This window comes from Protomyctophum parallelum (assembly GCF_964188405.1).
Source record: "Protomyctophum parallelum genome assembly, chromosome: 10".
NCBI lineage: Eukaryota > Metazoa > Chordata > Actinopteri > Myctophiformes > Myctophidae > Protomyctophum > Protomyctophum parallelum.
The window spans coordinates 19,188,573-19,203,531 of record NC_139704.1 but is presented as its reverse complement, the minus strand read 5'-3'; the positions used below and the strand labels follow the sequence as shown (position 1 = coordinate 19,203,531).

Sequence of the window (14,959 nt, the reverse complement as noted above, 5' to 3'; positions counted from 1 at the left end):
GAGCCAGATTACAGGCATTGCATTGTATTATATTACACATGACAATATAGTAGGCCTAGTAATAATATTAATAATGTCTCAGATATAGCCTAGCGCTTTTCTAAGTACTTAACGCTTTACACGTGAAAAACAAACTTAGGAAAGTTGAACCCCTGGAGGGAGGTGAGTATGATGAGGACTGTTTATGTAGTCTCCACTATTCTTTTCTGAGTGTGTACTATTCATTTTGACAGGGATTTGTGCTGCCATGTTCTCTTGTCCCAGTAGAGTTGAGGTTGAGGTATACAATGTACAATGCATCATCATGCACAGCAGCGAGGATATTATAAAACTGCCAATTTTTTTTATCTATAGTCAGAATCTTCCCCAACGTCAGTGCACATTGATTTTACCCAAATGGGACATGGAGGGAGATGAGGCGATAGAGGGAGAGAGGGAGGGAGAGATTATCAGTATCAGTTAAGGAGAGAGAGAGAGAGAGAGAGAGAGAGAGAGAGGGAGAGATTATCAGTATCAGTTAAGGAGAGAGAGAGAGAGAGAGAGAGAGAGAGAGAGAGAGAGAGAGAGAGAGAGAGAGAGAGAGGGAGAGATTATCAGTATCAGTTAAGGAGAGGAGAGGAGAGGAGAGGAGAGGAGAGGAGAGGAGAGGAGAGGAGAGGAGAGGAGAGGAGAGGAGAGGAGAGGAGAGGAGAGGAGAGGAGAGGAGAGGAGAGGAGAGGAGAGGAGAGGAGAGGAGAGGAGAGGAGAGGAGAGGAGAGGAGAGCTTAATCAGTATGAGGGAGAGTGAAGGAGTGGGAGAGAGAGAGAGAGAGAGAGAGAGAGAGGGAGAAGATCGAAAGGGAGGATGGGAGAGAGAGAGATCGAGGGAGTGAGCGAGAGTGACATCATGAAGGAGAGGGGAGAGAGAGGGAGAGCTTGCTTAATCAGTATGAGGGAGAGAGAGAAGGAGAGGGAGAGAGAGAGAGGGAAGGAGAGAGAGGGAGAGCTTGCTTAATCAGTATGAGGGAGAGAGAGAAGTAAAACTTAAGTATACTAAGATACTTAAGTAAAAGTATCAATACTGGTATGTAGATGTACTCCCGTATTCAAAATGTAATCAAGTAAAAGTACAAAAGTATCTGCATCAAAATGTACTTAAAGTACTAAGATCGGATATTTTCACAAAAAATTAATCAAAATGTATATGGTTGTAGTGGTTAATTTATGTTTTCTAATCAAAATTAAAATCTCCAAAATAACTAGCATATATAGTAACTAAAGTTTTCAAATTATTGTAATGGAGTATTAAAAGTAAAAATGTTGGTTCTGTGATGTAGTGGAGTAGAAGTAAAAGTACTGGAAATTGGAAATACTCAAGTAATACCTCAAAATACCCCTGAATGTCACGAAAGTTGACGAAACCTTCAAGTAAATGTACTTTACGTTACACCACTGCATTTCACCCATGCAGAAACCAACCCAAGTATACTGGAACCCGAACATGCTGACAATGCTTCCCTTTGCAATGCATTGTCAGTGCAATCACCCTGGCAATGGCAGCAACATATTCATTATTTACTATAGAATAAGTATGTTAATTCATTATAGATGATCTTGCTCCTTATACAAATACTGAGCCACTGGTCAGCTGTGACTATAGGGATGTACCGGACGCTTTTATTTTGCTCACAATCCCATTCCGACCATTTTTGTTTTAGATTTTTACCGATCCGATATTTATATTTTTTATAGAACACTTATGCCATATCACAATAGTACAATATCTAGTCTAACATCATGATATGGATATAAAATTGATACTAGGGGATGTACCGATCACGTTTTTGAGGGGCGCCCAGCTTTGTGTGTTTGTGTGTACCACAATTCACCCTTTGTCAGCCTTCTGATTGGTCCCTGACTGACTAACCAGCAGGCTCTTTCTGCATTGTTCCGCCCTGGTTCCGCCTTGTTTATGTTGAATTTGCTTAAACATCTTTTTGGGGAAAAACTCAAAACAACATGATATGCCCAGTCACCATGCTGCACCTGTGATGTTCCTTTCTACTGACACCAAGTTTAAAATAAGGAGTTGAATGCACAGAATATCAATATGAAGAAACTGAAAAACATGTTATTTCAATGGTAGTGGATGGAGAGAGAGGATTTTTGTCCAACCACGAAACGGCAACCAATGGGTGCAAAGAGAGGCACAACCACGGGCGGGACTTGACAAAGGGTGAATTGTGACGATTTGATTGGCCAGTTTTGTGTGTACCACATAGTGATGATTTGATTGGCTGCATGAGCATGTAATGTGTAGACATTTCATTTGTGATGATTCGATTGGCTGAGCGCGGAACGTTTTGATAAAGCATAGCGTCCATATCTGGACAAACCTTTTGTGAGCTTTTACGCAGAGCCTGGTAGTCGATGGTCGCTGAGGGGGCGCTTGTTTTACAGGCGATCGGATTAAGGTTGGTGAGTGGTACGTTAAAACGACCGGATTAAGGTTTGGTGAGGGGTCCATTAAAACGACTGGATTAAGGTTTGGTGAGGGGTCCATTAAAACGACTGGATTAAGGTTGGTGAGGGGTCTGTTAAAACAACCGGATTAAGGTTGGTGAGGGGTCCATTAAAACGACCGGATTAAGGTTGGTGAGGGGTCCATTAAAACGACTGGATTAAGGTTTGGTGAGGGGTCCATTAAAACGACTGGATTAAGGTTGGTGAGGGGTCTGTTAAAACAACCGGATTAAGGTTTGGTGAGGGGTCCATTAAAACGACTGGATTAAGGTTGGTGAGGGGTCCATTAAAACGACTGGATTAAGGTTGGTGAGGGGTCTGTTAAAACAACCGGATTAAGGTTGGTGAGGGGTCCATTAAAACGACTGGATTAAGGTTGGTGAGGGATGCGCTGCTCCGTGCCCCATCAGTGCCCATCAAAACCGAGGCTCTGCGTAAAAGGTAATCCCGGACAAACCTAGCTGTGACAGTAGGCTGCTGCATTAATACAGAGTAATATATCTGACAGACATAACTGATCCTAAAGTCTCATCACATGTGGGTGGCCATCGCCAGGGGTCTAACCCTTTCTTTTCCCCCGTCATGCACTCAATATCTTCCCCAAAAATAGTTGGTCTACAAGCTCATAACAGACCTGTAGACCTGCTATATAAGTTTCGCCCCAGGATAGGGATGGTTCATGTGGTTAAGCCTACTCTAAAACACAGAGAAGTCGAGGGGGTCTTAAAGATGGAGTGCCACAATTTTTGTATTTTTCCAGTTTTTCATGTGTCTTCCTGGAGGATGAACCCTTGTCAAACGGGCCAATGTCAAACGGGCCAATGAAATAAACAGTAATATAGTGACACCAAACTATCAGCCCCTAACCCCTCCCCCTTTATCATACAACTACAGCTGTGGGTGCGGCTTCAGTTCAGGTGGATCACCACCCATCACCACCCACCAGGCAAACCAGGCATACTTAATGAACTGGTGGGTGTGTCCACCTAAAAGCATGTTTTTAACAAAACTTTTTGGAAAGTTCTTCCCCCTTATATTATAATAATACCTGATGATCATATTTTAGGGTGGATCATGGCACTCCATCTTTAAAAATAGAGAAGATGGTTCTATGGGAGAGGAGCCAGATAGTTGAAGGCTCTGCCTCCCATTGTACTTTTAGCGTTTCTATACTGTAACCAATGGTGGCAGTGGCACTGGCACAGTAAAGGCTTCAGTCAAAAATAGCCGAAGGCTGCTGCATGCTTGATGACATATATTGTGTCAAAATGAAAGTATGATACATATAGTATGACATTGCAGTCTCCACCACAGAAGTGTGGCAAAGGGACATTTCATATCCAAAACACAATCAGCCTCCATCTTTTCCACCAGTAGGACTCAAACATAGGCAGAATAAAGGGGTAAATCAAGTTTTACTTCTCCAGTGTGACAGAATACACACATACACAGGTAAAGGCAGGATAAATAGCATAGCCCACATGGTTACTGACAGAACAAACAGCAGAGTAAAGAAGGGCAGTTTACTCAAAGTAAACAGACGATCAAACGCCCACACAGGCTAACAAGACACAGGTGAACATAATGCACAATCGACACAGGGCGTAACACTGACAGATGATAGGCAGGCTCAAGATGGGAGGGTCACAGGGTGTAAACAAAGACATATGGTGGTCGTCAATTAGGTGGTAAACCGGGGAACACATACGGTAGTATGTAGTGTCAACAAAAGCACATATTGGACAAAGAAGACAAGAAACGGCTGACAATCACACCTGGGGAGAAGCAGCAAACCAGCACAAGGAGAGGGAAAGCAACACGAAGGCACAAGATAACATGGCAGGAGCGAAGGGATCGAGGGACAGATGCAGATCGTGACACAGATTTGCATGACGCACTGGGAATTGTCACACGTCAGGACGTCTAAATAACCCAATCTCAGGCCCGGAGGAGGTTTGTGCTCTATACAAGCATCCTCATTTATTATTTTTCTTGCCTTTTATACAAACATCTGCTGCTTGTTCTTATATGAGACTTTCATATAAGATGTTAGAACTCTGTACCAACTATAAAATACCATATATTTGCTACAGTCTTTATTACCTGGACAATAAGCATAGTGTGGATATTCACATCGAGGGGACTGTGAAAAAAACAAGAATGTCATAACTGCCAGGTGCAACAATTCATGTAGCATTGTTTTCATCTGTTTCCAACATTCTTTTGTTGGCTCACTCACTGTGTTTTGTTATGGCTCATCTCTAGCTCCGTTCAGAGTATGGGATTTTTTAATCAAATATGAAAAAGTGTCCACTACGGTCGTCTTTACGGCCATTAGTAGAGGTACTAGCAAATGTAGTCCAGGCGCTGTTCAAGCACCTGGCAAAAAGCCTCCAAGTGTTTGTATTTCCTCAGATACGAAGAGAACAGGCAACTGTGAGGCTGAGGACAAGCACCAGTCTATATACATTGTTTCCACAGCCTCTTCCCACCTAGTACCTATGAGAGACCGGTTTGGCCAACTTCTTCGCAAAAACAATCACCTTGTAATCAACCAGTAAGTGAGGGCAAGAAGGACAAGTGCACGCATCCGCCTGGGTGACGGGTGACGGCATATTGCTGGGCGAGCACTGGTGCTTTGGCAAGGGGGATCAGATCAACATATGGAACGAAGTCAGTACTGGCCATATATGGAGCATGTCTTGAGTGTACAGGGTTTGATGAGGTCAGATCAACATATGGAATGTCAGAACAGGTCAGCCCCATATATGGAGATCTATAAGGGTGGCATGTGTACATGGAAAGGAAGGAGGGAGGTCCGCACACTGTTATGAGCTCCAATTCTTTATTTAAGGTTACAACGTTTCGACCTCTTGGGTCTTCTTCAGGTTTCTTCAGGTGGCATGTGTACATGCCACAAGGGTGTCTTGAGTGTACAGGGTTTGATGAGGGCCCAGGTAGGGCCGGGCCTTAATTTTTGGGCCTGTTGGTCGCAGTTAAACACTTAAGCCCTCTGTTACTTCGTTGTACAACCGTCTCATGTGAAAATAGCACATTCAGAAAATGTTTGAACTATTTCACATAATAACATGCCCCAAATTGGGAGGGCAGGATGAAAGCTCAGGAACAACTAAAATAGAGTGAGAAACTCCATCTCATTAGGCTTGTGTCCTTTTTAGTTATATAATTTCAGTCAGACAACTCTTTTTTTCTTTATTTATTGAGCATAATTGAGCATAGATATATGAAGCATAGATTGGCGTCAGGGCTCTGTCCCTATTCATTCCCTGTAACATTAACATTTTAGTAAAATGATAAGCCAAGTAGAATTACAGGGAATGAATAAGACCCCCATGCAGGGGGATCTAGAAACAGAGCCTGTACACAGGTGGATGCTGGGGAGGCGGTGGGATCTAGAAACAGAGCCTGTACACAGGTGGATGCTGGGGAGGCGGTGGGATCTAGAAACAGAGCCTGTACACAGGTGGATGCTGGGGAGGCGGTGGGATCTAGAAACAGAGCCTGTACACAGGTGGATGCTGGGGAGGCGGTGGGATTTGTAAAAACTTCATGAGCAGCAGGTTAGCAGCAAGCGAGGCAGGGAGACAACAGCAGCGGCTCACAACCCCACAGCAGGAAACAAGCCAGGAATGAGAAAGTAGGCAGATAGGTTTAAATAGCCGCTCTGATCAGGTAAAGAGTGCATGAGACTAGTCTCCTGATTAGGTAGGCGCGCTCACGAGTTGCCTGCCTGAACTAGCTGCCTGAACTAGCATCATATATTGTGTGTACACATTCTGTCCATCTGCGCACACGCACGCACACGTCCTTTAATTGCGATTGTACATTCTGCATAATCCAATCATGTACAAGTCGGAATGAATAAACTCAATCAATGAAATCAATACATTAGCATAATGAGGATTTCAAAGGTTGTTTTGTATTGCGTTTTCAGACCTTGTGTAGCTAGCTCAACTCCAGTGTGCCACAGAATGACAAAAATTATTTATAGAAGCACTCAATCCCGACCCATACAGATTGATAATATCAAAACATTGAAAATACACCTTTGTATGTTCGACATACGGTACAATTAATTTGATGTTTTCTTCATTTCATCAGCTTGCCATAAGTTTAGAGGGCATCATTATGCTAGCAGTACATCAGAAAATAGCCTTATCGTGCATGCATTTATCAAGGTAATGTCTTTCCCATGCTTTACAATGGCACTATGACTTAGCTCAAGGTGCCAAAACATCCCCATGGCACTACAAGCTAAATTATGATTACAAAAAACAAGGAAAGAGAAATGACAAGATTGAATTGTTATCTCGTTAAGTCAAAGTGCTTTGCTACAGGAGAGGTGTCCCACTCATAATTCAATTGGGATCTTTCTCTGACTCACCCACCACCAGTGTTTAATATGAGCAGTTGAAAGCACCAAGAAAACCTTCCATTGACAACCAAGCTCAGTCAGGCCTGAAAATGTCTCCTATATTATACACACACCATAGGAGGGTGACTGCCTAAGAATAACTGGGCAGCATTCCAGCTCTCCTGGGGGACAAGGCTCTGTCACTGTTTCAGGGTTAGAGGGCACCTGCGGGGGATCGGGAGAGTGGGGGAAAGATCAATATACCGATATCATTCTCCTAGTCTAAGAATAAAGCTCTATCCCATTCTGTTCCTCTAAACATTAACCACCAAAGCTTCCTCATCACACGTGAGGACACGGACAGACTGCTATGTGTATAGGGGAGAGGCGTCTCACCTACACACTGCAGTGGGCCCATGTCTCTGCTAATGAAGCCTCTGTTTCTCTTTTAAACGCACAGGGTCAGACAGAGACCGTCGTTCTCTCATCGGCTTGCAAATTATTTCCTTTCCAGCGCTTCCCTAGACAAATGAAAGTCATAATTAGCAGCGTAGACTATGTTATAGAAGAACTCAGGAGGGCTGTAACGACATGAGAATCAGAAGGCCATTTAAGTCTTATTGTCTTTGTGTGTTTGTGGCAAACAGCCTTATACTTCTACAAGTCGATATATACACTTTAGTTTTAGTACAAAAATAACTTGAAAATATTGTTCCTGAAGAAGCAACGTGGGCTTGCTTCAAGCCCCCAGCTCTCTAACATTTAAAATATTCATGTACACCCGCATGATTCCACAGTAAGCTGAACATGTCAAAGTTTGAAACTAAGTGAAACTAAGTGAAAGTGTGTAGAAGTAGTTTCCTAAGACATGATTCTGGTCTTGCTGCTGTTGCAAGCCTACAATCAATGAGCAATGAGCTTTTAGATGTTCTATTTTAGAAACATTTCAGTAACACTTTATTTAAAGGTCGCCTATATAATGCATTATAATGCACTTATAAGGCATTATAACACTTATAAATGTTCATAACCACATTTATAACGTATTATAACTGCTAGTCATAATGCATTATTATGCTCAGTGGAACAGCACATTATAACTACCATCACTTCAGTCAGTTATAAAGGCACATGTGTGTTTATTCTCCATTGTTCTGTAAAGCACTTTGAGCTGCATTTCATGTCATGAAAGGTGCTATACAAATAAAGTTGTATTATTATTATTATTATCCTGCTACCCTAATAGACAGAGGGTAGACGAGCACATGGCCGTTTATCCGTGGTCTATCTCTGACCGAGCCACAGCACACATCTCTATTAGCACACATCTCTCCATGCCACACTATTAGCACACATCTCTATTAGCACACATCTCTCCATGCCACACTATTAGCACACATCTCTCCATGCCACACTATTAGCACACATCTCTCCATGCCACACTATTAGCACACATCTCTCCATGCCACACTATTAGCACACATCTCTCCATGCCACACTATTAGCACACATCTCTGACCGAGCCACACTATTAGCACACATCTCTCCATGCCACACTATTAGCACACATCTCTCCATGGCAAAATAAATCTGCACGCTCCCAGAATCCAGCTAGGCTACTTTTTACCGAAGGAAGTGTCATATTTACTGTACAAATATTGTTTTTACATCACCACACGATCCCACGGGCAAAGATGCTGTGACGTCATAATCGTCACACTTCTCCACCAGCACAGAGGCCAGCCATCCGAAGGACCCTTCCCCTTTCACTGCTCCTGTGTGTGATGTGACCTGTGAACTACTCTGCACTGTCTGTAGACTCGCCCACTCCACCAACAACAAACAAGTTAACAACAACGACTCTTGCTTGCCACCGCGGCGCCAACAACAACTGGACTGGAATACTCTGCCATCACCCCCCAAAAAACGCATCATGCCAAAAAGAAAACGCACCGCACTTTCTGAACGCACGCGTGACGCCAAACATTTGCGAGCCAGTCGCGCAAACGAAACCGAAGCAGGTAAGCAGCTGCATATCTGAACACATTTAATCATTGCTTCTTCATGTGCTTGCGTGCGCATTTCCCAACTCTGTGATTTATCCATACATCGCTGTGTGAGTGTGTGTGTGTGTGTGTGTGTGTGTGTGTTGCGTCGCTCTCCAGCTGTAATTGCGAGTGTGCGCTGAACCCATCCCATGCACATTATTAGTCGCCTATATTTACTACAGTATGCCTACACGCTGGGCCCAGTGTTTGTGTGTGTGTGTGTGTGTGTGTGCGCCCTCCCTCCCCCATGATGCTGGTGGCGTGGAATGTTCATCTAAAAGGGAACAGTACTCTTTGAACCTCACGACGGCCATTTACACAAAGCACGACCGTTCAGTTACTCAATTAAGATCTGTTAAAAACGTTTTTTAATTGTTCCAGCCTATACACAGATCTATTCAGGCCCATTCAATTAATCTATCTCTACATTAGTTGCCTGTTCAAAACTATTTTAACATTCACCTCAACTACGCTCTATGAAATCATTGTCGCAGCCTACACAGATCTATTCAGGCCCATTCAATTAATCTATCTCTACATTAGTTGCCTGTTCAAAACTATTTTAACATTCACCTCAACTACGCTCTATGAAATCATTGTCGCAGCCTACACAGATCTATTCAGACCCATTTCAATAGTCATGATTAGTTGCCAATCACTCTGCAACTCCATAACCACTAATCAATTAATTGGAGCAGCCTTAGCACATAAACACAGATTACATGGACATTCAGAATTTCTACAGAACAGACATTTGATGGGGATGCCATTGTTGCACCTTCAGCTTTGTCAATGTATGCTTTCTCATTCCTATACAGCCCATTGCATTGCTTGGTGTGTGCGTGTGACACACAGAGAGTGACACCTCCCCCCTGCTCACAGTGTGTGTGTGTGTGTGTGTGTGTGTGTGTGTGTGTGTGTGTGTGTGCTAACTACCTCACTGTTACTCAATACTCTTTCATGCTGTCATTTCATGTAAATCACTACTATTACACCTTAATTCCTAAAATAAAAGTGCCTATGACAAAATATCTTCTGTCCATATTTCCCCAAATTGCCAATACTAAGGAGTGCAGTACAGTACAAAGGGGTACAGTACAGCACTCGCATCGCCCTCCCACTATTGCCTTCTTCCCATTTGCGACACATCGCATGGCACTAGGATGAGCATGCCGAAGGCCCGCAAAATTCTAGTTATTATTATTAATGTGTCATAATATGTTTATTAAACGGAACAATGTATTATAAACATCAATAATATGCTATATTTTAGATTTTAGCAGTGAGCCCAGTGTCTCTGATGTCATCGACACTGGTCTGGGGTGCGCTTCCCGGTACAGTGTGCATTGCAAGTCCTCGCATCAGAGACACTGGGCTCACTGCTAAAGTCTAAAATGTCTAAAACCACATATTACACAAATAAAGACCCCCAGGAAAGTGTTCTAAATCTTCTAAACGTCATTCACATATATGTTTTTGCAAAAGGGGTGAAGTTTCCCTTTAATAGTTGTATCATACTATAATACCCTACCTATAGCATGACACCCATTCTGGGCAGGGAACCCCTTTAGGTGTTAGCATTATGTTATGCTTTAGCTATTGAAAAATAGCAGATCTACAAGCTCATAGCGCGCTACGAGCTTGTAGGTCTGCCATTTCTTTTAAATCGAAGAACCACTGACATAGAAACATAGCTTTTTCAGTTAACTGTCAGGATGTAGAAGACATTTTTTTAATCTGATCTCAGGTCAAAATGGGTTAAGTACAACATGTAATGTTGGTGTAATGCAATGTTGTGCAATTAAACAAAACACTACTTTGTGACCATCTACAAGTTTGGCTATATCACAACAGGATGAGTCTGTCAGTTAGTACTATTCACTTTGTTTTATATTGGTCAGTTATTTGTCTCCTAGTCCTAGTCTAGTAGGTTTGTCCTAGTGGTTTGGGTTTATGAGCTTTAGAAGCAGTTACCTTGATGGCGAGAAGGAGACAGGCAATCTACTGTTGATGTGTCAGAGAGCACTCCACATCACACATCATCATAAGCATTTGTATGACGACGCATGCTACGTGTGCACCCATGTGTGGATAAATTAGTGCCATTTACAACCGATTTTAGGGTTACATTTACACTGGGGGGTTTTACTGCGTGGATGGGGGGGTGGCAGAGAGAAAATTAAACACGAGAAAAGGAGAATTAATAAATTGCTGATCCAACTAAACTTGATTCACCTGCCAACAATGCTTGAGTGGTAAAAGAGCAAAGAAATGCCTAGTCAGCAGCCGGATGGCGCTGACAAGGTGACTGATGAGTCATTATTTTAACATTATTTCCACATAATTTCCAGCAGCTTGCAGAGCAAAGTTCACGCAACTCAACTAATTGTTGAGAGTTGAAGATGAGTGAGATGGGTCGAGGAAGAGGAGAGAGAGAGAGAGAGAGAGAGAGACAGATTTTTTTATATGATCTACCTTCACAGTCACAGGCCTCAGACGTAGCTTTGAGGTGAGCATTTCTTTGAATGCAGTACACACAGTACAGTAATAATGTTATACTTCACTAAATGTCCCTGGCTGTCAGTTAAGCCTGACAGTCAACAGAGCTTGCATTAAATTGCAGAAATATTGATAACATGTTGTATTGTATACCCACTAAAGAAGTTAAGTGAAATAAGATAATGCACCACAGTTGCTACAAAAGGGGTGCATACAGTACTTAGTTTAGACTAGTCATTGGTTAGACATGGGACTAATACACTGGCAGTAAAGGCAGCCATGTAAGGTTTGTGTCCTCAATTAGGCAGACTATTGACCAGCTGCTGAAATCTGTGATGGATAAAGGTAGATCGATAAGCCATGATAAATTAGTATATGATTATTTTATTAGTATATTACTGGTATCTGCAACAAATACAGGTACGTGTACAACTTACTGTAAATCACTCTAATAAGCCTAAATTGTAAGACTTATCTGTGTACATGTGCAAAGATCTAAATATGTGAATTTGAACACCAACCGAATGACATAATATTTCTGATTTGTCCATTAATAGATTGCTATTGAGAATGACGTGCATTTCTCTTATAGTGCCTTTCTCTAAAGCACTTGACAATGTGCATTACAATCACCCTTTCATAAACAATATAATAATAAACAATGTGCATTACAATCACCCTCTCATAAACTGACAGCAGAGGCAAACCTGCTCATCAGGAGCAGTATGGGCTTCACAAGGGCTTCAGGGGGGCTTCACAATGCATCGCATCGCGACGCAGTGTGAAGCTCCCGCATTGTGGGCTTGTAGATCTGCCATTTCCAAAATATTTTTGAATATATTTGAAAACTTGAAATATGGGACATTCTGCATAATGAGTATTGACTTTTGGTACTTTAAGTGCATTTTTATGCCAATACTTTACTCTTTACTCAAGTAAATTATTTAATTTCTATATTGCAGTATTGATACTTTTACTTAAGCGAAAAATAACTTTTTCCACCAATGCCTTCCAGTTCCTAGACAACAGAACAGAACAAAATAGTTGGCCAAAAAGAAGAAAAGAAAAACATTCCAACTGTGCAGTCAAACCCTCAGTTTAATGGGCATCAGACACATGAAATATGCATGCCATAGAGATTAGAATGATGGGTCACACCATGGATGAAGACCCGCATATGCACATTGAATCCCTAATATGCTATTGAACATTTCAAGTCTCTGATGCGTTTCATGTATTGTATGGATTGTGTTCGGTCCCTGAAGTAGAAGCACGGATTCTTTGATGGGAGGAATGATGTATGAACATTCCTGTGTTTGTAGGAAAGGGAGGCCAGTGAACCGTGAATGTGGTGTTTCAGCATGCTGCTGAGAGCCTGGGGTAATGAAAAAAACCCCCACATGAAATAAGGATATCTGCTAAGGTCCATATAGTATACTTGACAAAGAATTTCTTTGTCAAGTATACTATAGGGACCTTAGCAGCATTTTTATAATTATGCAAGAATGTGTATTATTTGAAAGAATACACATTTTAGCATAATCATAAAAATCAAGTTTGATGCCGATTATCGCTGTGCCAACCAATATCACCATTTATAAAAGCTTGGGAAATGCATTGAGGGCAAACCCCAATAATGTTCAGTGGTGCAGAGGTACATACACAATAAAATGCAGACAATGAAAAGCAAATGAGCACAAGGATACATGTAGGGCTGTAATAATTAAAACAATCAATTAAAATCTAGCAGCACAAGAAAGTGTATGAAAATTGATTTATTAATCTATGAGAAAAACAATGAAAAAGGCTAAAATACATGACGATGAGATGAGATGAGATATACTTTATTGTCCCACGAGGGGAAATTTATCTTGGGCAAAAGTGCATTAGTACATCAACGCTTTTTAAAACAGACAGACAATACACAAAAGACAATACACAGTAGCAGCAAAGTACAAGTCACAAGAGAGTATTCACAGTAAAGTGCAATAAATAACTGATAAATGTCAAGAAGTCCCTTCCCCACTAAGAACTATGAACTATGTGGCGGTTGTTTAGTAGAACAATTGAAGTGGGAAGAAAAGAAAGTTTGAAGCGGTTGCTCTTGCAACGACACGCTCTGTAGCGTCTACCAGAGGGTAACAGCTCATACTCTGAAGATAATATACATGTGAAGGATCAGACAACACTCTATTTGACAGATTGAGCACCGTTTTCTCAAAGATTGTCTGAATAGATGGAGAATCTTTCCTACCAATTACCTTCATGGCAGTTTTTTCCATTTTAGCGATTCTAGATTTGAGCTGGACATAAAGTGTCCCAAACCAAGCTGACATGCCATATCTAATAATGCTACTGCATCATAGAAGGTTGACATGACTCCCTTGCTCACACCAAAGAGCCTGAGCCTGCGGAGAAAGTGTAAGCGTTGTGCCAATTTAGCACACAGATAGTCCACAGGGACATTCCATTTGAGCTGGTTGTCCATTTGGATCCCCAGGTACTGGTATGATACAACCTGCTCAATTTGCGTGCCCCCCATGACCACTGGGTCCTGGATGTGGACACCTTTTGGATCGAAGATGACAAAGTCATAAAAAGCCATTAAACCTTGGAGCTGGCTCAATGGTATCAGTGAGATCAGTGTTTCTGAAGCATATTGGTTTTGAAGGAGAGTAGGGATTCACAATTCACTCAATCTACTAAGTAACTAGTAACTAAAGTTTTCAAATAAATGTATTTGCCTCTGAAATGTAGTGGAGTAGTAGTACAGATATTTTTAAATACTTTAAATACTTTTAAATACTAACTACTTACCTGTAGTTAGTTACTTTCCACCACTGAATTTAACCCATTGTTTGAGCCAAATCTGGGTTGAACGTGATTTGGGTCTCGGACTTTGCATGACCAGCCTGTGACATAATTAATCTATGATCTATCAATGATGTATCAATGATGTATGGACTCCAAATTTAGACAGGATTTAAGTGTGAGCACCGTCTCTTTGACTTCCATATTAAAACATAAAGTTGATGTTTCTGTGTGTGGAATGTGGATGTGTTGCCCTTCACTCCAGAACCCTGAACTTTGATCACTCACAGCTTGTGGTCAACACTACACCTCCACCATCATGGTCGAGCAATTCGTTGGAAACTGGAGGATGACTGCCAGCGAGAACTTTGACAAATACATGAAGGCAATAGGTGTCGGCTTCGCAACTCGGCAAGTGGCCAACAAGGTGAAACCTAATCTGCTGGTGAGCATTGACGCCGCCGGCATTATCACCATGAAATCACAGAGCACGTTCAAAACAATGGAGGTCAAGTTCAAACTCGACGAGGAATTTGATGAGACGACCGCAGACGACAGACACACAAAGACCCTCGTTACCCTGGAGAACGGCAAGCTGGTGCAGAAACAGACCTGGGACGGCAAAGGCACCACACTGGAGCGAGAAATTCGAGATGGGAAGCTGATAGTGAATTGTGTCATGGACGATATTGTGGCTGTAAGGACATACGAGAGGGAGGCATAA

At 42.0% G+C, this 14,959-nt stretch overlaps 1 protein-coding gene across 1 annotated transcript; it reads left to right on the top strand.

Moving 5' to 3' along the window:
- Nucleotides 1-14,554: 14,554 nt before the first annotated feature.
- LOC310865211 (fatty acid-binding protein, adipocyte-like) lies at nucleotides 14,555-14,959 on the top strand (the record flags this gene model as incomplete). Its single annotated transcript, XM_083774235.1, has 1 exon — nucleotides 14,555-14,959. The coding sequence occupies one exon, from the start codon at nucleotides 14,555-14,557 to the stop codon at nucleotides 14,957-14,959; it is 405 nt and encodes a 134-aa protein (XP_083630361.1).